Raw genomic sequence first — 26,302 nt, 5'->3', positions numbered from 1 at the left:
TGCTTTTTCAAAACCTGTTCAAAACCCAAATATATTCAATGCACAATGAAAAATTTGAGAAAATCATTACATTTGAGAGGCTAAAACCGTTAATTGTTTGACATTTTACACTATTGCACTTCCATAAAGAGACAATTTAAAAAAGACAAATGGCCAACATTGGAGCAGGAGAGGCTGAGATATCCTGACTTTTCAACTACACTAATGCACATGCTCTGTCATTAGACAAATCCACACTCTCAGTTTGTGACAGATTTTGAGTTCTCAAACCCAATCCAGGATCATCACGATGGCATCACCAGGATTAGTGTCAGATTTAGAAAGCTCCATTCAAAGCCACAGAAGACTTACAGCTATTTTCACAGGTTGAGGAGTAAGTACTCCTCACGACAAGTAAACTAATCTACATGTGTAAAATCTGTGGAGTGCCCCTTTATACTTTTATCAAAATAGTCAATTCATTTTCTGTCGAGTAATTAATTAACTAATTATTTCAGCACTAAAATGAATCAAATGAAGTTATAGTGGCCAAGCTGAAATAAAGTGGGCAGGTTTCAGCCAGGTCTGAAAAAACAAAAAAGTATGTTAATGTTAATAAATCTTTGAGATGCTTTATACAGAGGTACTACCACATTAAAAGACATTGAACATTAAACATAGGCAGACAGTTTCCCTTTGTTTATTTGGGCAATAGCAAATTTGATCAATAAGTACAAAATGATACCTAATGTTAGAAAATCTTACAAACTCTAATTTGCATGGCATTTTGAAAATATTCTTTAGAACCATCATCAAATCTTTTCACAAAGCACCCCCTGTAAAAATGACAAATTGTTCAGAATTCATGATTCAGAGCACGTATCTCTTAATAAAACTGATTTGTAAAAGGGTTTAGTGAGAGCTAAGAGGACAGCTAAGATGACTTTGTTCTGTGCTATGTACAATATCATTGAGACTTTTTAATTAATAACAAAACTGTAATCCTTGTATCAAAGGATAATAACATTTGCTTGAATCACATGATTAGTCTGAAAAGATTCATTTCAGAAAAGTCCTGAGCTATGTTGGTACATTTTCCTTATCAACAATTAACAGTAAAAATATTAAATATGTACAGTATGAATTCCCTCATATAAACCATGCCAGCAAAAACATGCTATCTGAAAATAGGAGAAAAGAATCCTCTAAGAACTATGAAGTTAAGTAAACTATTAAAACAGCTCTGTAATTTGGTATTAACACTTTTAGTATTGCTTGGTCATTATATTATTAATTCTCAAATTAGCTTAAAAGTTATTATTCTTGAAAATGTCTGATATGTCAGAAAACAAAACAAAAAAAACAACACACAGTAGAACATTAAGCATGACCTTCAGCTGCAAGAAAGTTAAACTAAAAATAATTGCACTTAGTTAATTATGAGCGAACAGTTGCACATGCTGCATAACCTTCAAAAATGAGAGACCTCTGTCATTGTGCCTCAGTCCATCAATTGACTATTTGCGAAGTCCTGTGCTCCTTATTTATCATTGCTACACCTGTCAAGCTTTTTAATTCTCACACAGGACATAATGCCATTTACAATTATGTCTGTGGCAGATTTACCACTCGAAATTTCATTTCATTATTTTTTGAAACAGTGGGTCTTTGATTTCAGGCAGAGGTAGACAAATGCAGCTTTATATTTCTAGCCAGGAACCGTCAATTTTGCAGCTGAAATGATAACTTTTGATGACAGATTTTATCAGCTGTAGCCACCTAGCTAGATAGGCTTTTAGGATGAGGACTAACCAGTGTGTTCAGCAAAAGCGATGCAATCTCAGGTAAAGTTGCTGGAGCGTAAATTTACCCAATCAAAGTAAGATCAGGATAGAGTGGCTAATGTTACCCTAAAGTCTAGTAGCATACAGAACCACCTTCCACACAGTGGGTAAATAATAGATAGTTATGTGCTAGTTGTGAAGGTAGCTTTTTTTGTAACCTGTATCCCCACAAATTAATGTCACTCTGCTTGGTTACTACTGCAGGTCGTATGCTAGTTAGCCAGACATGCTAACAGCTGCAGCTTACATTGGAGCAGATAAACACCCACTTTCATTTAATTTTGAATTTTTGCCTTTGATTTTGGAAAAGCTAAAAAAATATTTGACCATCCAAACTCTGTATACAGAGTATCACATTTACGTACCACAGCCTCATGCACCCCCTGTGGAGAAATCCAAAGCTTGACAGGCCTGCTGTGCCTAGTTACAATTGCTAAGCTATGATCAGACAATCGCTGTTCAGTGGAGGGGTTTAACAAACGATCAATTTTCAGTCAATCTGCTGTGACTGACATTCACCAGCTATTCCTGTTGTTTGAGTTCTTTGCAAGTGTCAGTTTCTTGACCTCCTTGAGGACATGATCAGCCATCTTCAACTTCTCCATGGCCTTGGCCAGCAGATCCTCCGGCATGTCCTCCCCACCTGCTCTCTCCTGGGACTCGGACACTTTGCTCAGGAGCTCACTCGTGTCTTTCATCTCCAGAGCCACCTCAGTCTCAAGTTTCATGACGTCATCACTAGGAGCTCCGTCTCTTCCAGCAACAGTTCTGGTATGCTGTCCCACCTGAGTACTGACTGAAGAGTTAGACAGCAGATCTCCAATGGAGGCCGACTTGGCTTTAATTGAGGGTTTGAGAGGAGTAATGGGCTCTGAGTGCCGAAAGGGAGAGACCTTTGGTCTAACTTCAGGCTTGGGTGCAACTTGTGCTGGCTTTAAACTAATCTCGTCCTCGCTGGCATCCAACACATCCAAACCAGCGCGGCTTCCTCTCAATGCAGCTGTGGAAGCCGCCAGTGTGTCTTCACTCCCAGAGCCTTCACTGTCGTCGTCTGAGTGCTGGCCGCTATCTACAGATTTCTCCTCTGCCTTCTTTTTCTTCTCCCCAGGCAAATGGGAGAGCAGTGGACTCAGACTGAGGCTGTCTGCCACAGGGTCATTCAGAGAGACCACCAATGTGGGGACTTCACTCTTAGGTAGTGCCTCTTCTGCTTGGAGAGAGGTATCTGAGGCTGTTTGCAGACATGAAGTAGGGTCTTCTCCTTCATGAGTTCCAGTTGTGTTGTCTTCTGTGTGCGTGTTGGGTTCATGCAATTCTGAGGGCTTTTTCTTGGGGGTTAGAGGGCTCTTTCTAGGCAGCTCTGTGGACACTGATATAAGTGAAACAGGCATTTGTGGCTCATTGTTGGATGCCTTGTTTATGCCACCGCTTATTGTTTCCCCTGATTCTTCTTCACAAACCTGTTCTTCTGTGCTTGGAGTTTTATCATCTCTGACACTGGGCAGAGGTTCATCTATTTCCATAGGTGTTACAGTCGTCTCCTTCTTATTGTCTCCTTCCTTCTCCTTATTCTCATCGGTTGTGACTTGAACCTCTTGGTTTGGCTCCACAGTAGGAAGGGAGGGTTTCTTCCCCTTGGATGGAGGGGTAGGAGGGTGGGAGTTTGGCCTGGACTGCGAGGCCTCTTCAGGATCATTTGTGGAATTGCTCATGGGCTTGTTGGGAGGGGTTGGTGGTGGCTCTGTCTTCTTCTTGGCTTCAGGACTCTTTTCAGACATCTTCTCAGTTTTAGCCCCTTCTGTAGCCTCTTCAACAGGAGACGCACAGGGCTTGACTTCTTTAGATGGGGGCATAGGCGGCTTCAGAACCTTAAAAACATGAAATCATATTTTATATGCCATGTTATCCAAACAGAAAGACATAAACAAATATTCCTGCCTTTTATGATAAGGCATATACAGTATTATACAGACCTTCTTCTCTGAGCTATTGTCCTTCTCAGGTTCCTCCTCAGGTGTTTTAGCCTCTTTGATAGGAGGCATGGGAGGTTTGATGACCTTTTTCTGTGGACTGACCTCTGACTCAGTCTGAGCCTCCTCCTCAGCACTTGGTTCCACATGTTTGTCTGCAACTTCCCTGGCATTGGACGGAGGCATGAGTACTTTTTTGGCCTCTTTGGGGGTCTCAGTGCCATCAACAGTGGCCTTATGGGTCCCATTAGGCATTGTGGCATCCTCAAGATCAAGATCCAAACGCAGGATACCATCAGATGACACATCAGCTACCTAGAGGGCAAGACATTTAATAGAATTAAAATCTGGTACACTATAAATTTTCAGTAAAAGCTGTTATACAAACATGGCTGGTTACTAATAAAGGCCAAGGTAAAACAATTACTGACGGGGCTTGGAATTAACTACACTATAATGGCTAACATAGTAAACACAGGATAATGTTTCCACAACACTAATTCCATCATTTTAACAACATAATCCAGTCATACTAACCATTCTGCTGTTCTGAGTTTCTCTTTTTAACAGAAATACTGTTTTCATTCATTAATTCATTTCAGTCGTTTCTACATTGCAGTTTTTTCGTTCACTGTTCAGCTAATGTCAATATAACTCAACACTGTTAAGATATTTCACATTAAAAGCCTATCAGGAAGGAAAAGTATAATGGATGTGCCAAGTTTCATTATTCATAGCCTCACAGTGACTAAAAATGGCCTTGTAGAAGCAACTGGAATTAAGTAGTGAAAAACAAAAATACTACTGATTAATACTTCTGAAGTAACATTTAGTCTTCCCTCTTTGCAGTCAAATGTCAATGTGTTTTTTTTAATAATTAAATTGTTTGATTGACAGCAGCTGGCAGTGTCAGCGATAGACAAAGTAAACAAACTTGTGCTGTAGCCTCCCTCCGGTCTTAAGTCTTGGCTCATGCAAATAGTGAAGTTCAATGACGTGAACATTGTCAACAAGCAACAGGTGCGCTCTCTCCAGCACCAAACAGGAAGCAGCAAACCGAGTAGTTATTGTTATGGCTGAAAAAACTCAAATCAAACTCAAATGCCATCCCATACACACATGATAGACGGTGAATTAACAGTGTTATGAGTCTGTGTTTAATTTGGCGTTTATCTGACCCACCAACCAGCACACATTTTAGTGAGAAATCGTAATTTTTGCAACGGTTCACCTCTCATTCCCACAATTTTCTCCCACTAAAATAGCACAGCTAACCAACAGAGGCTGGTAGCGAGTTGAGGCAACAAAATCCAAGATGTAAAGTTTGTACAAAAATACACTTTAGTTTTATGGATTATATTGATGCTGAATTTACTGGACTGCTGTAAGTTATTGGTTTGATTAATGGTTTACAGCCTAATAATGTGTGATTGATTACTGATGGTGGATGATTGTACTCAGTTTCTAACAGTAGTATGTAGTAAATGGTTGCTCTTTGTGTGCATATTTTTAAACTACTTTCCTAACATGATGTGCTTGATGGTTTTATTAATGGCTCCTGATGAAACTTGAAAGCTCAGCATTCTCGTTGCCCCTTTTTATAAGTCACATTAACATTTATTCTCCCAGAAAAAGTTTTCTCTGTATAATATGACCTCTTCTTTCTGTCAGTAGCTGTGCGTCCGCAGTGTATTTACTAGTTTTTCACACATGATTTCTAGGCCAGTTGGAGGAGTGAAACCTGTGATTTTCTGCCTTTGTATAATTATCCAGGCTGCTGCTGTTTCTACAGTATTTCATGCTGTTTGCAGGGTTTCCAAACAGAAATACTCCAACATCCAGTAGCTGAAAGTGCTGTGTCCAGATAGTTAATGGTTGAAAGTGGTTTCTGTGAGCAGCTGTATAAACTGTGTAATGTTTTTAAGTTGTAAAAATACCTTGTTTTCCCATGCATCCTGAAAAACCTGGAAATTTAAGATTTTTTTTCAAGTTCAGGACAACATGTGAGCTGATATGATCCAAGAAATATGAAGCCCCCCAAAATTTTATTTGTAAAAAAAAAAGGTTTTTAAATGAGAACGGAACAGGAACAATCAGCGTGTAGTGTCTGCGTGTATGAATGAATGAATGAATGAATTTACATTTTATTTTATGGCTGGTTTTTCAGAACAAACCACTGCACACACAAGGGCAGCTGTGGACAAAGACGACTTCTGTTTCTGCTCCATTGTTCAACAGTTTTTCTTCTCGTAAATTTCCACCAGGAGCAGGATGGGAAATAATTTCAAAAGGAATCTAGTTGTAGTGTTGCAAACAGTGACCCTGCAAGATCCCCAAGCTTTGCAAAATCTTAAAGTCTGTGACTAAGAACTCAGTGACTTATGACACATTGTCTTAAGTCTTCTAAACATCTTTTCAAAGTCTTCTAGTGTATGGTAGGCATGGTATGGTATGGTGGGCAGACAGTGTGTTGTTAGCAGGAGCGTTAAAGAGTAAGGACCACACCAGCATCTAACAGCAAGTATTTGCAGGTATGCTAACATGCTGTTCAATGTGCTGCAGCTGAGCAGCTAATTAGCTATCAAACGTGCAAACTGATGTCAGCAGTGCACTTTTCCCCAGTGAATGTTTGTTTGGTGGCTTGTTCAACAAGCTAAGGTGCAGCAAAAGACGTGTGTTCATGTTTGTAAGTTAGATAAGAGGGAGACTTTAGCAGGAAAGCTAATGTGGGTTGTTGCTTGTGTTGTGTAGCAGGATGCTGTCAGGCTCAGTGTGACCGTCTGCTCTAGCATGATGGAAGATGACATTGACATTATGGCTTTATGCAAGATTTGATTTGCTGTATGCAAACAAGTTTTCCATCTACGTAGACGGATAACTAATAACTAACGGTATTCTGTCAAATCAAAACTAGGGGGCAAAAAATATAGAAAATAGAAATTTCTCCCTTTTGGTTTCTGATTTTTTCTAAAAGGAGAACACAGGACAAGTACAGAGCAGATATGTATACTGTAGTGGCATAAAGGCCTGTCTCTAATAAAAGCCTCTTTCAAATAAAGGCCTGGTTTTCTCTGCAGTTCAGGTAAATAAAGGCCCCAGCAACTATTTGAGAATTTAAGGCATCTTGAGCTTTGAAATTCTGAAATCATCAACAGGAATGATTTATTTAAGTTTAGTCATTTAACAGACACTCTTATCAAGAATGACTTACAATAAGTGAGTAGAGAGGGGTTGCACACAGTCACAGTCACACCTACTGTGTGAACCAATAAGAAACCCATCCAAACATGGGATGACCAAGAAAACTCAACAGAGTTGAGATTCAAATCTAGACCTCAATAGAACTTTTAGGGCTAAAGCTAACCACAAAGTAACTTACACACAGATGAATGGATTCTCACATGCACACACACACAAACCTCTTTCATGTGTATCCTGGTCGGCGGCCGGCGGTTACGGTTCCCTTTGGGCCTTGTTCGAGTAACATGCTCTAAATTACTGCTTTCATCAACCTTCACCTGTGAAAACATTGAGCTCATTCATTCACCTTTTCACTGAGTCCATTTGAAGCTTTTAAAAGTTAAGCATGTATAATACTAAATAAAGATGTCACTGGCTGAAATGAAGAGATACCCATGATTCTGTGTGAGTAACACTGATGTGTACAGTACCTCATCAAAGATTTTGTTCTTTGCTCGATTGATGCCATCACTCACGGCTTTAATCCAAGCCTCCTTCTCCTCTGCAGTCTGAGCTTGGAACTTCACATCATGGACCTGTTAGTTACATAAAGCAGAGAAATAACTTGTTATTAAGTCCTAAATACATACTAGTTATTTTAAAATAGGTTAATCTCATGATCCAATCCTATGATTTTACCAAACCAAGCACTCTTTTTTACACCCATTTCTTTTAAATGTTTTGGGTTTTCTTAAAAAGACAATCCATTGTTATGGCATTTAGTTGAACTAATTGCCAAAAATGTCAACCTCATGGTGGCACTAGAGCTAAAGTCAGTGGATCACCAAAGTGATCAGGGCTCATTCTCTGGGGACCCTGAGTGTCTGTACAAAGTTTCATGGCAATCCATCCAGCAGTTGTTGAGTCAATTTGGGCCACAGTGGCCAACCAACTGACTGACACTGCCATCCCTAGAGCAATGCTGCCAGCATGGCTGAAAACAAGCTACTGATGGACTGAAATGAACAGAAACTGAAAATACAGTCTTATTCAATGTGCAGTAAGCCACTGAAAACATTTCTCCAGTAACCTTTTTTACAGAAGACATATTGTCATGTCACAGTAAGAAAAACGACAGAATCTGAAGAAACTTTTCCTGGTATTTCAGTAAAGTCTTCTATGTATTCTCCTATAAGGGCCTTTAACACTGTACTTTATGTAATATTACTAATTAAAACTACAACAACACTAATTTTCCCTCTCTAACATTCTGCCTCTTCAAACTAAACATTTCTGAGTATCTGAACTGGGGTAAAGCAGCCACAAATGGTTGGTTGTGGGACACACTGCTGCTGCTGCAGTGCTGCTTAAAGAAAATCTTTTTGTCTTTTTTGCATCATTCAGCCATGCAGGGACAGAGCTGAACAGGGTTACCCCGGAGAAACCAAGAGGCAGCCAAGTAGCTCTTCACATCCTGGTCAGGCCCACTCACTTCATTCACACTCAACAACCACAATAGAGTAGAAACTACCAACAGATTCAGGAGCTCAGAGTTTAACAAATAGCGGATTGTTTTAAACGCTAAATGATGGTATCTCGTGCTCTCTTGCAAAATAATCATTTGTCGCTACATTTCCCATTTTTTCATAATTACTTCCCTTTATTCAGTAGGTTACAAAGGAAAGGCATACATAAAACACTTGGTTTAGCCTCAGCTTTCATAAGGCTGCCAATAAAAACAATATGAAGGCCAAAAAAAAATTCTCCACTGATTCATTAAGACTGCACATGCTGCGTGTGGAGGATCAAACACTTACATACACGTCATCTCAGTGACTACCAAATTTGTATGGCCTTTTATTAATGTCTTTATTAGGGTTATTGGTATCTCTATCAGTATTATCTCACCTTTATATCATGCTGTCACTATGTATCAAAAACACATTTCAGGTTCTTTAGCCAAAACCAGAGAGTACCTGAACTTTGTAGTTTTTCCAATCAGTAAAAACACCAGTGTGTCTAGACAGAGTGCAAGACACTGAAGGTTGCAGACTCAGTGACATTTGTGCACACTGGTGTCTGACTCATTTCTCAGCCTGGTCACTGCAGACTGGGGGAACATTAATATGTGATGTGCAATGCTGTATGTTTATGAAAAAGTATGTATACCTCCCACTCACTCACACACACACACACACAACTGAGCTGGGATCTATTCAAGAAAGCAGGTTTAACAAACTCTGAGTCTAACCCTGAACTCTGAGCTGATGAACCCTGAGATGGGAAACTCAGAGTTTTTGGTTCCAGAACAGCTGATCAGAATCAGTTCAATCAACTCTGAGTTAAGCATGTGCGTGATGAATGAAAAAAGTCATCATCAATGGAGCTCTGATACTATGATTCACCATGGCAACAAGTAAATAAAAGGCAGAGCCTCTATTTTAATCCAGTGGATGTAGGGATATGAATGTATGTGTATGCAGACTGTACACATTAAACTTAAAAGAAAGAGCCTGAGTCAGTGAGGAAAACTGTCAATAAGTTAACACAATACAGTTTTATTCAGTGTTGTCTATTTATTCATTTTCACCAGAATTACATTTCCTTAATAATAATAAAGTGGAATCTGACTGTATCAGGCTGTAGCTACATTACATTTTAAATATATTTGTTCAGCTTTAATCTGACTGGGACAAAATGAAAAATATAATTACAGATATAAAAAATATATAGATCAAAGACATAGAAACATGACTGTAAGCCTACAGTCTGATCCAGTAATAATGTGTTTGATGATTCGCACTTGAAAAGGTGTCAAGGTTAAAATGCAATAGATTTTACATTTTTAGACATCGGTTTGTATCTCAGCTCAACAGCATTTAGTGACTTTATTTAAGCTAAAAAAATTTAAACATTGTCACTGAAATGCTGTTAAAACACATTCAGATTATGCACCCTAGTTAAAAAAAAAACTCACTTTAAAACTACATTCTGCATCACAATCCTGCTCAGTCAGAAAAATTAACATATAATCTCCAATATTATAGGAATGATGTTCCATCAGTGCGAACAATCACATCATGAGTGACAGAGATAATTATTCATCGATCCCACATGTTTAAAGCTTCATACCGATTTTGAAAATTTAAACTGAGATTACACATTATGTGCAATAAACATTTCAGTGCAAGAGCTGCTGTAACAAACTGACAGCTGTCTTGTGCACAGAGTCACAGTGTATATATATATATATATATATATATATATATAAAGAACCTCCACTCACAAAATAAGACATGCAGAGGTTTTATTCTGAGCTCACGCTGTGCAGTATTTCAATATGAGAAAAAAAACGCTGTTCAAAGAAACAACTGATAGCACTTAAAAGCAGTAACTTTGGACATTCCTTGAGTAACAAACCAGTTAATTAAACTACACTAACCAGGATTTTGATTCTGACAGACAGTAAACCTCCGCTAATTAATGTGCTTTGATGCACACTTTGATACGGACTGAATGAATGAGGAAATGAAACAGTGCGTCTGGCTCGGTAAGAGGAGAGAGAGAGAAACTCAGGGTTTGTTGAAGAAAACCTGCCAGTGTACAGGTTATGTTCAGAGTTTAAGTTACTTCTCTTTCTGGAACTGAAAACTCAGAGTTTCCCTCAAGTGAGAGTGTTCACTAAACCACTAAACCCGCTCTCTGGAATACACACCTGACCACATTGTAGAATTGCACATACAATGTGCAATGGTCATGTTTTTTCTGATATAATCAGGAAAAATGTGATCACAGAATAAGCAAACAAGCCAACAAATGTGTCCAAGCATCCAAAGACAACTCTTGATACTTGATGCTTTTCCATACTGTACCAAATCTTAATACAAAGCTGTTGAGGTTTAATAACTACTGGTATTGATACCAAAGAGTATTTTATCATCTAATCCCTTTAGCAAATGTCATCAGTACTGCAACACTGCGTGGGAATAGAAGGGGTGTGAAGGTAGGAAAGGCTTGTGGTATAACTTGAGAGTTCACTCTAGCAGGTTAAATATAGGTCTTGAAATGTGTTAAGATGCCCTTGTGCAAGGCACTTAACTCCCAACAGCTCTAGTGGAGCTGCCAGCAGGTAAAACTGTGGCAGGCTTTCCTGCAGTAGCTGTTGTGTGAGGGTGTTACTGAAAAAAACATTTGTGCTTATTACTTAACCTGGGTAAATCCTTTTTATTTAGGAAATATTCACTTCATTTGTTAGAGCCAGTGCAAAAATATTAATGCTAACCGCAATGAGGAAGTCAGCCCTACTTACAACAGCTCACAGCATGACTGAAACTGTGCTGAAGGTGTTATAGTGAGAAGTACGGAGAAAACAGACCAGCCATCTCATATTTCAGTATGTCCATATGTCCACAATCTAAATTATGACAAGACTGATGTGCTAACCTACAGCAGATGGCTGCTGTAAGAGCAGACATCTGAATGATGGCAGAGATCTGCAGATAAAGATTACTAAATACCACACATCCTTTTAAGCAAGCTTATGTAACCTTTGGAATAAAAAAAAAACTGATGCAATCTATGTAAAGCTTGCAACAATTAGCTACCATAAGCATAAACATACAAAGTACTACTGTAACAGGAAAACCCCTGAGTGTAGTTAATTGAGTTAAAAGAGTGTTTTATTAGGGGTCCAAGCAGCTATTGTATCTGTTAAGATTATTATTATTCTTATTCTTGTGCCCTAAAAGTATCTCAGTCTCAGAAACCATAAGAGCTACAGTTCTCAAACTTGGCAGATAAGTTGGAAATCTTACCCACTACTGAGACAAAAAATATACTGATTAGCCAGATAGTGGCACTGTAACAATGAACTTTTGGCCTATAACTTCTGAACCCTAAGTCTCACAAACAACTCTTTTCCTGGATTCTTTGGGTGCAGACAAATTTATCCACATAAGCCACGCCCATTTGCACCTAGATATATTTTCCACCATTTACAATTTTGTCCAAATCTGTTTTTTCACTATTTCTCCTAAAAATGTTGAGCAATCAGCATCAAATTTGGCACATCAATTTGGCAAAGACTGCCCTTTGTGCTTGGACCCTGTTCATTGCCGCTTGCGACTATATTTAAGGGTCCAAGCAGAGAAGCTGCTAGAACCCTATTGTATCTGTTAGGATTATTATTATTATTATCATTATTGTGCCCTAAAGGTATCTGGGTCTCACAAACCGTAATAGCTACAGCTCCCAAACTTGGCAGATAGGTTGGAAATCTCACCCACTACTCAGAAAAATAAAATTGTTTTTCAAATGGTGTTCAGATCGATTGAATGGTGAGTTGGCAGTGATATTCAATGTCTTGCTGTAATTTGTACTGTATGCACATTTTCTATTTCATCAATTTTTTAAAAAAAATTTCACTAAAATATTTGATAATACACCCAAAACCAGGAGAATTTTTTTCAGAATTTTCTCACCAACATTTTGACTGTAGTAAGCATTTAACCAGACAAAAATACTCCAGTTTTGCATGTATGATGTCATTGCCTCAACTTGTGAGAAGGGCTGTGGAAAGCCATGACTCAGGGGTGCTGTCAGTGAGTCACCTTCTCTGGAGCTCCAAAGGTCCAGGGTTTGAATCCATATGTGGCCAATTAAACTTGCCAACCATGTGACAATTTATGCATGTGGCATGTTTTGAAATTCCTCTGAAGGTCATACTAAGTGGAACACTGCCCTTTGTGCTTGGACCCTGTTCATTTCCGCATGGGGCTTCAAGTGTTTGCTTGTTAAGTCAAATTTTTATTTGAAAGATTAGGAATGTGTTATTTCCTTTTCAGAAGTACGTAGTCTTGCTTAAAGGTAAATACAACATTGACATATTGTCACCTCATAAAGTCAATATGGTGAACATGTTAACACACTATTGCTTATTTATACATCCAGCAGACACAGATTAACATTAGCATTCATTTAGAGTCATGTTTCTGGCCACTTGATGAATGTCTGACATCTACTCTTTTAGCTCTGTTTTGGTCTCCACCAACTCTTGAGAAAATATCTGGTACTTAAGCTGTTAAATGCTCTACTATGTTCACCAGCAAGGTGCTAACTGTGTCTGGCTGCTGTCTGGTGCTGGGCAGGGTGTACAGTGTGTTTATCAAAGCTTTTTCACTGAAAACAACTGCCTGCTGCTGTGGTGGGAAATGAGGTTGATGAGAGCTGGGAGACTGAACCAAAATAGTTAAGTTACAGGTTATAAAACCAAAACAAGGATAAATGTGCTGACACCAAACCCCAGAGCTAAGGGGAACTGCAGAGCTGGGTGATAATTCTCTGTGGGTTTTTTTATTTACTAAAGGGTAGGACAAAAACAGCAGAAGACAATTTTTGTGAGTATATGTTACCCCATGCTAGCATTAGCATCACAAAAAGGGTAAATAAATCCCACTAAATTTCTAAAGAACCTTTAGTCACACTTTTTGTTGCAGTGGCATTGCAGTGATTTCTCTATGAACTTCACACTCCAATCAGCTTTCACCAGCCTGATTTAAATCCTCTGCACACCTTCAGTCAGTGTTTGGCTAGCTCTACTTACCCTCATCCTCTACTTGCTAAACACATATTTTCACCCTGACAGGAGTCGTCAATTTTTTCCAAACCTTTATCATGTTGCACTTTACATTTACACAAAGTTCCCCTTTGACCAAAAACATCTCTCAGCTCACCTTATTTCCAGACTTGGGTGATCGAATCAGTATCAGTCTGTGTTTCTTACTGAAGGGGCTCTTCAATTCATGACATTTATCATAGTTTTCCAGGTTAAACCTCTCCAAGCATTTCTGCAGGTCCTGCAACACAAAGAACAGTTACATTATCTGTTAATTTGTAATTCCAATTAAAGGATAAAGCTGACATCATTTAGCTTTTTATTAACATCAACAAATCCCACAAGGAGAGCAAAACCTACTGATCAGAGCTGTAATGTCTATGTAGTCACAGTCTGATATAGTTATTTATTCTGAAACAATTCTGTGACTATTATCTCTCTGTAGAGCTCTCTCTGATTTTTGAAACCACAATAGGAAATAACATTACAACAGCCGACACTGCAAATTAATGAGTGCCGAATTTGTAGGAGGACATGATTAACAGCAGAAATGTTGTACCTCATTTTCATATACCACAATTTCTGTCTTCTCCACATGGATGTAGCGGTCCTTATAGCTTGCCAACAGCCTAGGGGGGGCCTTCTTCACCCAGCCAGCCTTACCCAGAAACTTTGGCACTTTACACTGGGCTGGGTCCTCTTTCGCACCCTGCAATAATACAGAGGAAGGAAATCACACTTTAAAACACATGTCAGAGTGCAAGCAGACTGTGTGTTATCACTTTCACTTCGCCATTGTTACTAATTGGTACTGCACAGTGTGCCTGTACGAGAAAAGACGCGAGGTACTCAAAGTTTGATAGTGAACTATACCAGCATATTATGAAATCTGTGCTTTTTTATTATGTATACCGTATTCCCTCAAATAGTGGCCTTTATTTACCTCAGCTGCAGAGGGTACGAGGCCTTTTTTGGTAGCAGGCTTAGAGAGAGGCCTTTATTTCTAATCCCCTCTGTTTATAAGTATATTTGCTCATATTTTAGTACGAAGCCTTCTTTTTTTTTCGATCTGCTTCTGTTAGTTCCCTTAAATGTTTGTTACTGCATTACAGGTAATCCACTTACTCCGACGTGCAGAACAATAATTGTAGTGCTTGAGTTCCACCCAGATCGTTTTGGCAGTGCACCACTTAGCTGTAGCATGCAAGTAGCATGCTTATGGATGTGTGCTTGCCGGCTTAGCCAAGTTACCCTGGTTACCCTGGTTATCCATGCTCACGTAGTGTCGCTGCCATCATTATTATTAAAATATGTGCTGTTATCCCCGTATTTAAATTATATTGTGTCTCCTAGGTCCCCCTCCCTTCTCTTTGACAGTCAGCTAGAGGGCTACACATGTACTCAAAGAACTGGACTTACATCCAGGTAACTACTATTTATGCTTAACAGGCATGCACACATTATGTAAGGAGTTTATCCACAGTTGTTTTTTCCCCCAGCCTGTTTTGAGGCCGGCCTTTATTTGTTCATGTTGTCAACACCCCCGGACATTATCAGAGATCCGGCTTTTAACTGACTACCATCTTTTATTTGAGGAAATACAGTATTCCAAATTCATTAACGGCTAAAAGGCATTTATTTTTATTACAGACTTTAGCCAGGTTTCCTTTCAAAGTTGAACCAAAATAACATAATATTGGCCAGAGAGAATGTGAATTAACGTGAACCCACTACCGTTATGTGAATATTAGGAAATGGTTCATCAAGATAAACACCTGGTGGCTCTAATTCTCCAGTCGGTGCCATTAAACCACTGCAGACGAAGAGGGCACAACAAGATGATGTAATTAAAAGAGTGCCGGTCAAAGCTCAAACAGTGAAAAACAATGTAGAAAACATGATGGAAATATGACATCAGTGTGTCGACTGGCCAAATGAACCTGTCAGAGTGCCTCAGGGCAAACATTTGCTGTTGGGCCCCTAATGAACCCCTGAATTTTATCTAGGAACATACACCATGTGAGTCCAATATAACTTAAAATAGTTACCCAGGGGCCTGGTAGTGGGCAATTTTGTTTATCCAGCCATGCAGCTTACATAGAAGACAACAGATGTTTTATGTGGCAGTGTGTGTTGCACTTTACGCTGACAGTGTTGACTGATGTCACATTAATTGTTGCACTACACAAATAATGTTACGGGTGAGTAAGTATGTGTGACAAAGTTTTATAATTTAAATTACTTATCTGAAGGAAATCAGTCTATAAATAACCATGACTTCTTCCTGTTTTCATAAGTTATTCCCATAAAATAAACAACTGAATACTTTCATGTTTAAAAATGAGTATCCCTGTGGTCTGGGGAAGTGTGATCAATCATTTCCTCAATTTTAAGCGGAAGTTGCTCTTTATTCACAAAAAAAGCTTCTTCATACCTATCCTGATTCTACATGTTCTACTGTAAGTGACTAAGGAAATGCACCTATACTGACGCTGTGCAGAAAGCGAGAAAAGCTCAAGTTCTGCTTACAGTATGGTGTTGTTGCAAAACTTGTTTGCTGTTAAGAGAACTTGGTCTGAGACATCGTCTCAACAGCATATTTCATTTTATCAGACCTTTTCATTTCTGCCCTCTTTTCTGAAAACACCCGCAGCTTCTGACACATTCTGTGCTCATCTCAGACTGTCTCACCGTTGTGCTTTGCTCATGTTTTGTTTTTCCCCACAGATGGATAGTGAGTGATAGCATGTCACTGTTGTTTACAAAGCAGCCCAAAAATGGCAATATCAGGGCATAAACTACAGAGCATGACAGCTGCAGTTTCAAGGCAACACAACCACTTGCGCAATTTATAAGAATTCATCAAATAAAAATAAAGAGAACTGAAACACTTAACATTCATATTGAAAATGTGCAGACTGCAACAAAGTTCCACCAGTACATTCTATACATACTTTCGAAACTACGTCAGTGTGATTTGGGAATGAAAAGAAAATGTTGACAACAGTTAGGCCTACACTATTCCAACTTTACGGAAAAGAGATTCAAACATCCAAACTTCTAAAACCACTCCTCCACTTTATACCACTTCTACACTGTCTGTATGTACTGTTTCTGACACTTTTTTTTGCCAAAACATCGCTAAATACAAGGCTGACATTTGACACTAGAAGGGCTAGCTGTGTACGTTAGCAACCAGCCTAAGCTAATGTACTTGTAAATAACAAACGTGAAGCTAAATACACTAGTGACAGCAAAGTTCAAATTCTCATGAAACACAAAAGAAACACAATTCTTCATGCATTTCCACAGACTGAATTTGGCAGTTATTTGACCCATACATAGTAACGAAAAATTCTCTAATCTGTTGTAAAGATCTGTGAACACATTTTACAGTATAATCAGATATAACGTTAGCAGTTTTCAGGAAAAACATTAACATCTCAAGCCACTCTCTAGCATAATCCACTTCCACTTATGATTATCAATATGCTCAGAACATTTTTACTTTAGCCAAAGTATGTCTAATGCTAGGCTTACACTAGCATGAATAGCTTCTTATATTAGCAAGCAACATAAGCTAATGTTGCTGCAAGCTAAGCTAGCTATGCCCTTACGACAGAAGGTTTGAATTTTCATTTTTTTAAAAACACATTGATTTTGGAAGTTCGTTGAATTATCAAGGAGAACTGTAAAGATATTTTCCAATGTCACTTATGCATAAAAAATACGTGTAACTCTCCAAACCACTCTCTACCCTGCTGTAAAATCCAGCTAGAACCAGCTTCAAACCTTAGCTGGTCATTAGCTGGTCTTGCTGGATTTACCTGGTGGGTAACACAACCCACTTCTGCTCATCCTTATCCGTATCCTATCCATATTCTTAAAACATTTTATTACATATGTATATATATGTTATAAAAATGTTTTTGACAAAATATGGCCAAAAGCAAGGTTCACATTTACATTAGTGTGGGCATACTCATGTAACTGTGATAGCAAAATATGAAAAGATAACTATTTTAGTATTAGTTAGCTCCTCACTAATATTACTGTGTATTTAGCCACTTTGGCTAACATATTTGAAGGAGTGGTTTAAGAAGTTTCTGTGGACATTAATATTTTTATCCAGAACTGAGTCACCATTGCAAACTATTGTAACCTGCTATGAATCCAAGTTGACTAGACAACAGCTGCCAACCTCTGCAAAATATAGACTTGGAACTACATATAGTATATAGACTAATGGCATTAGCTCTGTGTAAACCCAGATACTCCTTTTTCATGGGGACTAAAATACTAAGTGCAGGTGTCTGCAAAATTCACAGCCTTTGTTTCTGTTGGAGGAACTTCCACAGGATATCTTTTTTTCTTTTTTGGGATTAGGTGGGAGGTCACCTAACTGTTTTTCCACTTTCACTGTAACTGCAAGTGTGTCTCAGCTCGGTAAACAGCAGTGCAGCTGCAAAGAGAGGAAAGCCAAGCAGGGAGGGAAGACTTTCCAGACAGAAAGCGAGAAGGGCAAAAATAAAAAAGCTACCGTACTTTACAAAACCACTTCAAAATAATGTGATAATGCAACTTCCCCACAGAAAGACAAAGCAGCCTCACTGTGCAGCCCAGACGTTCACCCTTGGCCATAAAGTTGGCCTTGTCATATTCTGACATGATTGCACATGGAAAAAAATTGTTAGGGTTAGGTGGGACACTTCAGTACAGTGTAGCTCTGACCAAACCCTTACAACAGAGTGGCAGGGAGAGGTTTCCATTACACAGGGCTCAGCTGACGACTATAGCTCTGCACTGTGATATCAACTAGTAGCTTCAGGGGCTCCAATTTTGGACTCACACAGGAAGTATACTCTGCTCTGAAGCACAGACCTAACCATACGCTTTACCCAAAACTGCCCACAGACGTTTGTGTGATCTATTAACTGTCTTACTTGCGGTGTTGTGGTGAACGCTGAAACAGGCCAAACGTCATCAGCCATTGTGCAAATTAAAGTAACATGCACAGACAAATGGGTTTGTTAAAGCAGTTATAAAATGATTACGCAATGAAGCTACGGTATCTCTCTGCAAGCTGGGTCTTAAAAGACAAGGAGAAAAAAAGCAGAGGGTTTTGTGGAAGAGGCACACCTTAGCAGACATGTGTTTCTGATGAAGTTTTAGGTCAGGGAGCATCTGGCATTCATTGATTTTCACGCTGACCTGCCCAGCTTGAACTCACCACAAGCCTTACTGGAGCACATTTTACCCCCACTAACCCCTTTCTGCTAAAGCTGGGAGAAGACAGTGTGGATGGACCAATATATTGTTTTGCTGGTATTAACGACCTGCTATTGGCTTTAAATAAAATATATAATAGAAGCCAATCAGTAATGTCTACAACATCTGCCTGGCAAAAGCTACACAAAAAAGTCTATAAAATCTGCAAAAGAAAAAAGTTCTGAATGTGAATTTCTGGCTTGAGAATGCTCAAATTTAAAAAATACTTCACTACATTGTGGGGATTCCACTTCCTGTTTTGTGCCTTTACTGTCAATGTTGTCATGGCCAAATGTTCTGCAATAAATGACGAGAGTGTTCCAGACAGAACTACAGGGATGATAAAACTGTCCACACCCTCTCCCTCCTACACCCCTATCAGAAACAGATACAGGCGTATTCATTGCTCAACATTGCGTTGTGATTTTTAAAGGGTACGTTCATAATTTTTCCCAGTCTCTCTTACACAACTGTCAGGAGCCCAAATGCACATTGAAACAGTTTTTTTCTTGTAATCTTTCATCCTGTTCACATTAGACATTAACAGATCACTTTCAAACGTGCTTGGGGGACAAAGTCCACAGTCCTCATTTTGTGCAAAAATGTATTGAAAAGTTTATCTGAAGCTAATTTGAAGCTTCAGCTGTCTGAGTTCGTCATATCAAGTGGATATCTTCCAAAGTTGCAGCCTTTTTAGTGCATAATTCTTTCTTTCTGTTACTATCCCTCCACTGCAGCTCAACAGAGAAACACAGAGCAGACATGTTGTACTAAAGAGACTTTAACTTTGGAAGATATGCACTTAATTAGATTAATTTGGATGACTTCAGATAAAGATTTGATTACATTTTTACACAGAACAAGGACTGTGGACTTACTCTGAAAGAATATGAGGAAGGGGTTTATTAAGCATGAACAAGAGGAATAACAACAGCAAGCAAAACCTCTATCAATGTGCATATGATAAGGTTTCTGCTTTATACATCACACCACTGAAAACTCATTTGACTGAACCAACATCACCCAGCAGACACCCCAAAGCTTCCTTTCACTGTGGTGAAGCATGAATAAACACAATACCTGTATCTATTTGACTCCATCCTAAATCTTCACTTATTTTCTGGGCTTAAGTGACCTGACTAAGTCTTGGACTCTTCTTCACACACAGAAGTGAGAAAACATTGTCAATGTGGTAAAGGGTTAACAAGTTAGGTGCAAGAAGGTAGCGCTGGTGTTTTTTTTTTCATGCACAGGGAGGAAATCTATTTTTACAATGCTGTCATGGCCATGTGAGAACATTTATGCATATGTTGCACATTTACACCCATTTTATTCTTGTCATTGCAAAGTCTCGCTACATAGCCTGGTGTCACTGAACACAATTAGTCAGTGTCAGATATAAAAAGAGAATATATAGAGAATGTTTGGCATTTTTTTTCTTGAAATATGACTTAAATATGAATCAATTATCCAAATTGTTTCTGTCTATTTACTAACTGATTCATTGATTAACTGATTCAGCTCTACTTTCCATAGCTGCCCCAGGCAGAACAGAACACCAGGTCTGAGAAGCAGTTTCGTAACAGACAAAATGAATACACCAAGAGAAGATCGGGAAAAGCAATGCCTGATCATGACTCACTTCCTGTATTTTGCCTTGGTCACCACAATTTATTTGTGTGTCACAGCCAAACAACGTGGAGTATGAAGATTCTGCTGAAAAGCCCCAAATTCCTAGATAAAGACTGAATCAGACAGTATCCTTGCTCATCTTCCCTTTGACACAGAAGCTGCTGTAGAGGTTGCTAGGAGTACGTCACGTCGATTGTCTCTTCAACTGGGTAAGCAGCCGTCAATGAGCACAAGCTATAAACACCACATTGACACATAGTGAATGTGTTAGTCAACACTTAACTATGATGTATGATTAACATTGATCCATTAGTCAATCAAAAGAAAATGAATCAACTTTAATTTAATGTTTTTCTTTGTCATACAGGATAGTAAACTGATTATCATTGGGTTTTGGGCTGTTGGCCAGACAAAGTAAGATATATGATGATGTCATCTTTGCCTTTGGGAAATTATAAAAGACGTTTTTCACTATTAATGGACATTTTACAGACAAAGCAATTAATCAATTGGGAAAATAATCAGCAGATTGATCATGAAAACAATCATTAGTTGCATCCCTACATTTTACACATGCAGAAGACACAAAACTACATGATCATTCATTTGGATTCATGTTTGTGTCCACCTGAATAATCTAAGTCCAACATTTGCTCTTTCTTTAGTTTCGACTCGACCAACTGCAGAGAACAATATGTCTCTTTAGCTGCTGAATGCTCCACTATGTTACCAGCATACTTGATCTGTCTGCTGTTTGGTGCTGAGCAGGCAGTGTGAGGTGGGTTTATCAGAATCAGAGATTTTTTTCCCTGAAAACAGCTGCCTACCGCTGCTAGAAACCAGGTTGATGAGAGCTGTGAAACTGAACCACAACAGTAAAGTTATGGGATGTAAAACCAAAACAATGATCTGAAAGAGGCTGAAATGATCTGCAGAGCTGAGGGGAACTACAGTACTGGTGATAATTCTCTGTGGTTTCTCACTATGAGCAGGACATTTGACATCCCACTTAGTTACTTGATCACCTGTCAATATAAAAATATCAATTCATGTTAATCAGTTTCATGGGTTCCTGTTAGAGAAGGAGGAAAGTTGCAGAACGAAGGAAAGAAATAACACTTAACATTGTGTTTAGGAACTGATGGATAGATACAAACACTGATATTAAGAAGAGAAAAAAGTGAGAAAGATGGAGAGGAATTAAGGACATAAGTAAGAAAAGCCAACGATCAAAGTCCTAATCCTAAACTAAATTCTTTTGCAGTAAGTAGAAGTTATGAAAATATCCTCCTGGAGAATATTTTCCGCATCTTTCAATCTTTTGAAGACTTTTTGTCCCAATAAGGACACAAATTCCAGAACACACACACGCATTCACTATTGAGGACTCTGTTGAGGACTTTTTCAAAAAGGCACTTTCCCAGAAATTGCCAGTGGTGCCCCAGTAAGATGATGCACACACACATCTATTATGTGGCAGCCTGGATAGCAGGACGATTATGAGAGAGGGTTAATTGTTTTCTGCCTGACACATAATGTGGCAGTCTGTTTCCTCTTCACTGAACGGGTCAGGCAGACACGTCACACTACGCACTGTAGGTCAGTGGGGTGGCGATTAAAGGACGACTCACAGAGCTGAGACAAATGACAATCGTGGAAGGGCCTCAGTGGTTTTTGGGGACAAAAAAGATGAAGAAGATAAGGCTGAATGTGAAGCAGAGCCAAACCACATAACAAAATTAAAAGATTTAAGCCAAACAGCTGTCAGTAGGCAGGCAGCCAAAAAATGAGTGTTCATATACTAACACACCTTTCAGTTATAAACACTTCCGAGCACTAGTGTCAGTTCAGTTTAGATATTAGAGCACTCTATCCAAACAAAAATAGTTTCAACATTATTAAAGTATTCAATTTCTCCTTATACTTTGTGTAAGCAAATAAAAACTATAATAACACTGCAACTATTGTGCACATTTTTTCCATTTTCAAAAGAAGATGAAACCATTTTTGGTGGAAACAGCATCTCAATTTACTTACTATTACTTATTTGGTGAATTACTGACTGGTGCGTCACAGCCCTGTATAACCTGGTTCAACAAGCCCACACAGAGCTGGTTAAGCTAGGTTAACACTTAACGTTAGGGAGGACCCATCATGCTATAAAGTTTGTATTTCACTCAGAAAATGTAAGCTAGTTAGCCTAGCTTGCTAACTTTAGTTACATGTTACTTTTTGTTCGCGTCATTTCAACACCTGCTGAGTCACACTCAATGTTATGTTCATCCTGCGTTATAGAAAAGAAGGGGGCTAGCTATAGCGTTAGCCGTTTCTCTTTCATGGGTCCAGCTGTGGTGATGGCAAACAACCAGACTGTCATATTTCACAGCTATGGGTTGTCCAGTAACCTCAGAACTTTGTATCCTATTTTGTGATTTGAATCATGATACGGAGTAACATAAGGACCATCAAATCAGAGATGGGACTATGCTACGGCTAACAATGTCACGTCCTCCACGTTCCGTTGGAATTGAAATAATATTACAAACTACCAATCAAATGACCAGTACTGACACTGTCTGTCAGAACCATAAATTCATGCCTCCTGGAGAACACTACTGTTGAGGGCACTATCACTGAAGAGAAATACATCACACTTAAATCTCTTCTTTTTGGTAATTTGTCCAAGTCCAAACAAACACCACAGATATACAGTATATACTGATTTCTTTTAAAAAAAACTATTTTAATTTCAGTTTGACTTAAAAATTCATATTGCCTCACAGACGCCAGACTAAGACTGCAACTAATGATTATTTTGATTATCGATGAAACTGTTGATTATTTTCTCGATGAATCAATTAGTTGTTTGGGCCATAAAATGTCAGAAAATGGTGAAACATGCTGATCACCCACAGCCCAAGATGACATCCTCAAACGTTTCATTTTGTCCACAACCAAAAGATATTCAGTTTTTGAACATTCTTTTCTTAAAAAAAATACTCAAGAACAATTAATCAATTATCAAAATAATTGGTGATTAATTTAATAGTTGGCAACTAATCAATTCATCGACTAATCTTTGTAGCTCTGCTCCAGACAGCAATGTTGAGTACTGACATACTCTCACATCTCTCTCTCTCATCTGCTGGATCCTTTTCAGGCAGTTTCAGTCCCCTTGGCCCTCAACCATCCGCTTTCCGGGAATCCCCAGACAAACTGGTAAATTATTCAGGTTTAGGTTAAAAGGAAATGCACTAAAAATCTGTTTTATTCAAATATCACCGGTACTGCATTTGATGTTACATATATGTCAATTCACCATGTGCAAAGTGTAGTGAGAGGGAGAGAGACTTTTTCTAACAGACTGAGCTGTTTTCTATGATTTGAACGTTCCACAGGAAAATCAAAAAGCTCAGGTTGCCAATATTATATGTTACAATGATGTCAACAGTTTAAAATGTCAATGCTGTGTGTCCATTGGATCTGAAGGCTGACGGGGGATGCTGAGTTGAAAAGCAAATGCGATGCAGGACTCCACTCTCGTCACTATCTGTCACAAACATCTACTTGAATTCTGATTTTGACACAAAAACATCCTCCAAGCCCATACACAACACTGACAAATGCAATAACAGTGACCTCATAGTTTCGTTGTTCCAGTTTGAAGAGAAATTCTCATCATTCACTTACAAATGTGGGCATGTGACCGGTGTATTGCTTAATGTGTATTCCTGACATGCACTACGCCTCTATTTATAACTTAAGCTCTACCTATATGCTAGAGGCTAATATATATAGTCATACCTCAACATATTCCATCCAGCAACATTTAATTTTGATGACGTCTGGTACAGTTGGCTCACTTTGCATCATTCTACGCCAACTCACTGTGTTTATGGTGGAACTAATAGTTTAAATGTGGGTTGTAGCTATTTGATGGTTTATAGCCTACATAGTCTGGACTGAAGAGTGACTCACGTGTGATACTAGGAAAAATATTTTAAAAAGAAAAGTAAAGCTGGGTTCGATTGCCAGATTGTGAGATTCTGGAGAATAGAACATATGGCAACCAAATAGGCCTAACAGTTTTGATCTGTTACAATCACTGGGCGGGGTGCTGCAGGCTTAATGTTCGCAACAACTTCCCCACATGCTGTAGGTAGTATGACTCTACATGACTTCCTTTTTTCTAGTAAATTGGCTTCCTCAAAATCCTTAAGGCTTACAGTCCACCAAGTCTTAAACAACTGTACGTTTTGACTGTGTACGAGGCCTTTTCTGCTTTTAAAGCATCAAATAAGTTCTTTTTAACAGATGCCACAAATCAAACTGTGCACCTATAGTCTGTTTTGTGATGAGTTATAATCTCTCTGAACAACGTTCATACATACGTCAAATCAAAAAAAAAAAACTCCTTGAATGTTATCAAAATATGAAACGTTATTAAGTTACGTATCTTAACACTTTTTCTGACACCGCTTTGAATTCGTCAAAGGTGAAATCCAAAGTATCTTTGATTTGCGGAATGACAATTTGTGTATTTGTGTCCTCTCCCACCCGTTACAGAGAAACTGACATAATACTCAACGCGGAATAGTGACTCATATAGGTGTTAAATGTGGGCTCAGATGATGCCGAACATACCAGAGCACTAATATGACCTATATTAGGTCTCACACTACGTTTAAACGTTATGCACTCACATCCACACTTAGCCAAATAATAAATTGAATGATTTTTAAACGGAGCTCGTAGCACCGACCTCCTAACATTGTGGAATCTGACCAACAAGTTGATGCAACACGTTGACAGGTGGGCAGGTGCTTGTGCCAAATAATGTCGAGTGAAGATGACTGCAGCAGACAGCTCGTTATCGCTGTAAAAAACACACTAACTTCTTTCTCTCATATTTGTAAGTATCACGAAAATATGGGTTCCAGTCCACACTGCCACCTTCTCTATGGGCCCAAACTTTGCTCTGATAAGTTGGTCGCGCCCGTGCAGAGCTGCTTAAACTTCTGTAACGTTAGTTTATAACATCACATACTGAATGCCTGCTGAAACATTCACTTTCACGGAAATACCTCAACTGCTATTTTATACTGTAGATAAAAAACCAGGCGCCACACAGTGTGACTGACTACTCACATCTTCCATGATAAAGGAGCAGAATCCGTTATGTGAGAGCTCACGAGCCTAAAATCTCTCGACGTCGCCCTTATCCTCGCCAGAAACTGTTTACTTGTCCCCTGATGGTCGGCAACTGACACATTTCCAACAGCACGCTTAACTGAGGAGAATAAGGAACTGTGTAGTTTTATGACACCAAGGGTCGTCTCTTTTTCCTCTTTTGCCTCAGAGGGAAAAAAAAAAAGTTCGAAGAAAAAAGTTTGGTTTCCGGTTTAACTAAGTCCCTTTACTCTCTTCAATCTGTCGAGGAGGAGCCTGAGTCAGTGTGCATCATCTGAGGCATCCTAATTCAAACTCAGCACCAGAGCCGTAGGGCTAACGTATAGACTCAAGTTTTGCCGCTGTGCATACATCGAGACGTGACTTTTCTCAGTGATGATCGACTAAATGCAACACAGCAGGCTGCGATCTGTTGCAGCTGCAGCATCCTCCGCAGAGTCACAGTGTGCTCCTCTCCTCCAAACATTACTGTGGAAATAACATTTCACCAAACACCAGGAAGTATGTTTCAGGGCGACACGTTGTAATTTTACTAGAACTTTTCACAGCCTTTACTTATTTTTAGCCACCTTATTTGCCTTTATGAGGGTCATACAGATTGATGAGTACGGTGCTGTGGCCCCTGG

General features: G+C 38.9%; 1 protein-coding gene across 1 annotated transcript; it reads right to left on the bottom strand.

Annotated features, from left to right (window-relative positions):
* Positions 1-663: 663 nt before the first annotated feature.
* plekho2 (pleckstrin homology domain containing, family O member 2) lies at positions 664-26,126 on the bottom strand. Its single transcript, XM_044353262.1, has 7 exons — positions 25,635-26,126; positions 14,146-14,295; positions 13,705-13,827; positions 7,465-7,569; positions 7,213-7,311; positions 3,797-4,108; positions 664-3,691 (listed from the first exon to the last, which is right to left on the bottom strand). Exons 1-7 carry the CDS (start codon positions 25,641-25,643, stop codon positions 2,339-2,341), a joined length of 2,151 nt encoding a protein of 716 aa, XP_044209197.1. The 5' UTR covers positions 25,644-26,126; the 3' UTR covers positions 664-2,338.
* Positions 26,127-26,302: the final 176 nt, after the last annotated feature.

This window comes from Thunnus albacares, chromosome 1 (assembly GCF_914725855.1).
Source record: "Thunnus albacares chromosome 1, fThuAlb1.1, whole genome shotgun sequence".
In the NCBI taxonomy this organism is placed as follows: Eukaryota; Metazoa; Chordata; class Actinopteri; order Scombriformes; family Scombridae; genus Thunnus; species Thunnus albacares.
Note: the sequence above shows the minus strand (reverse complement) of the source record. Positions and strands in the feature narration are given on the sequence as shown.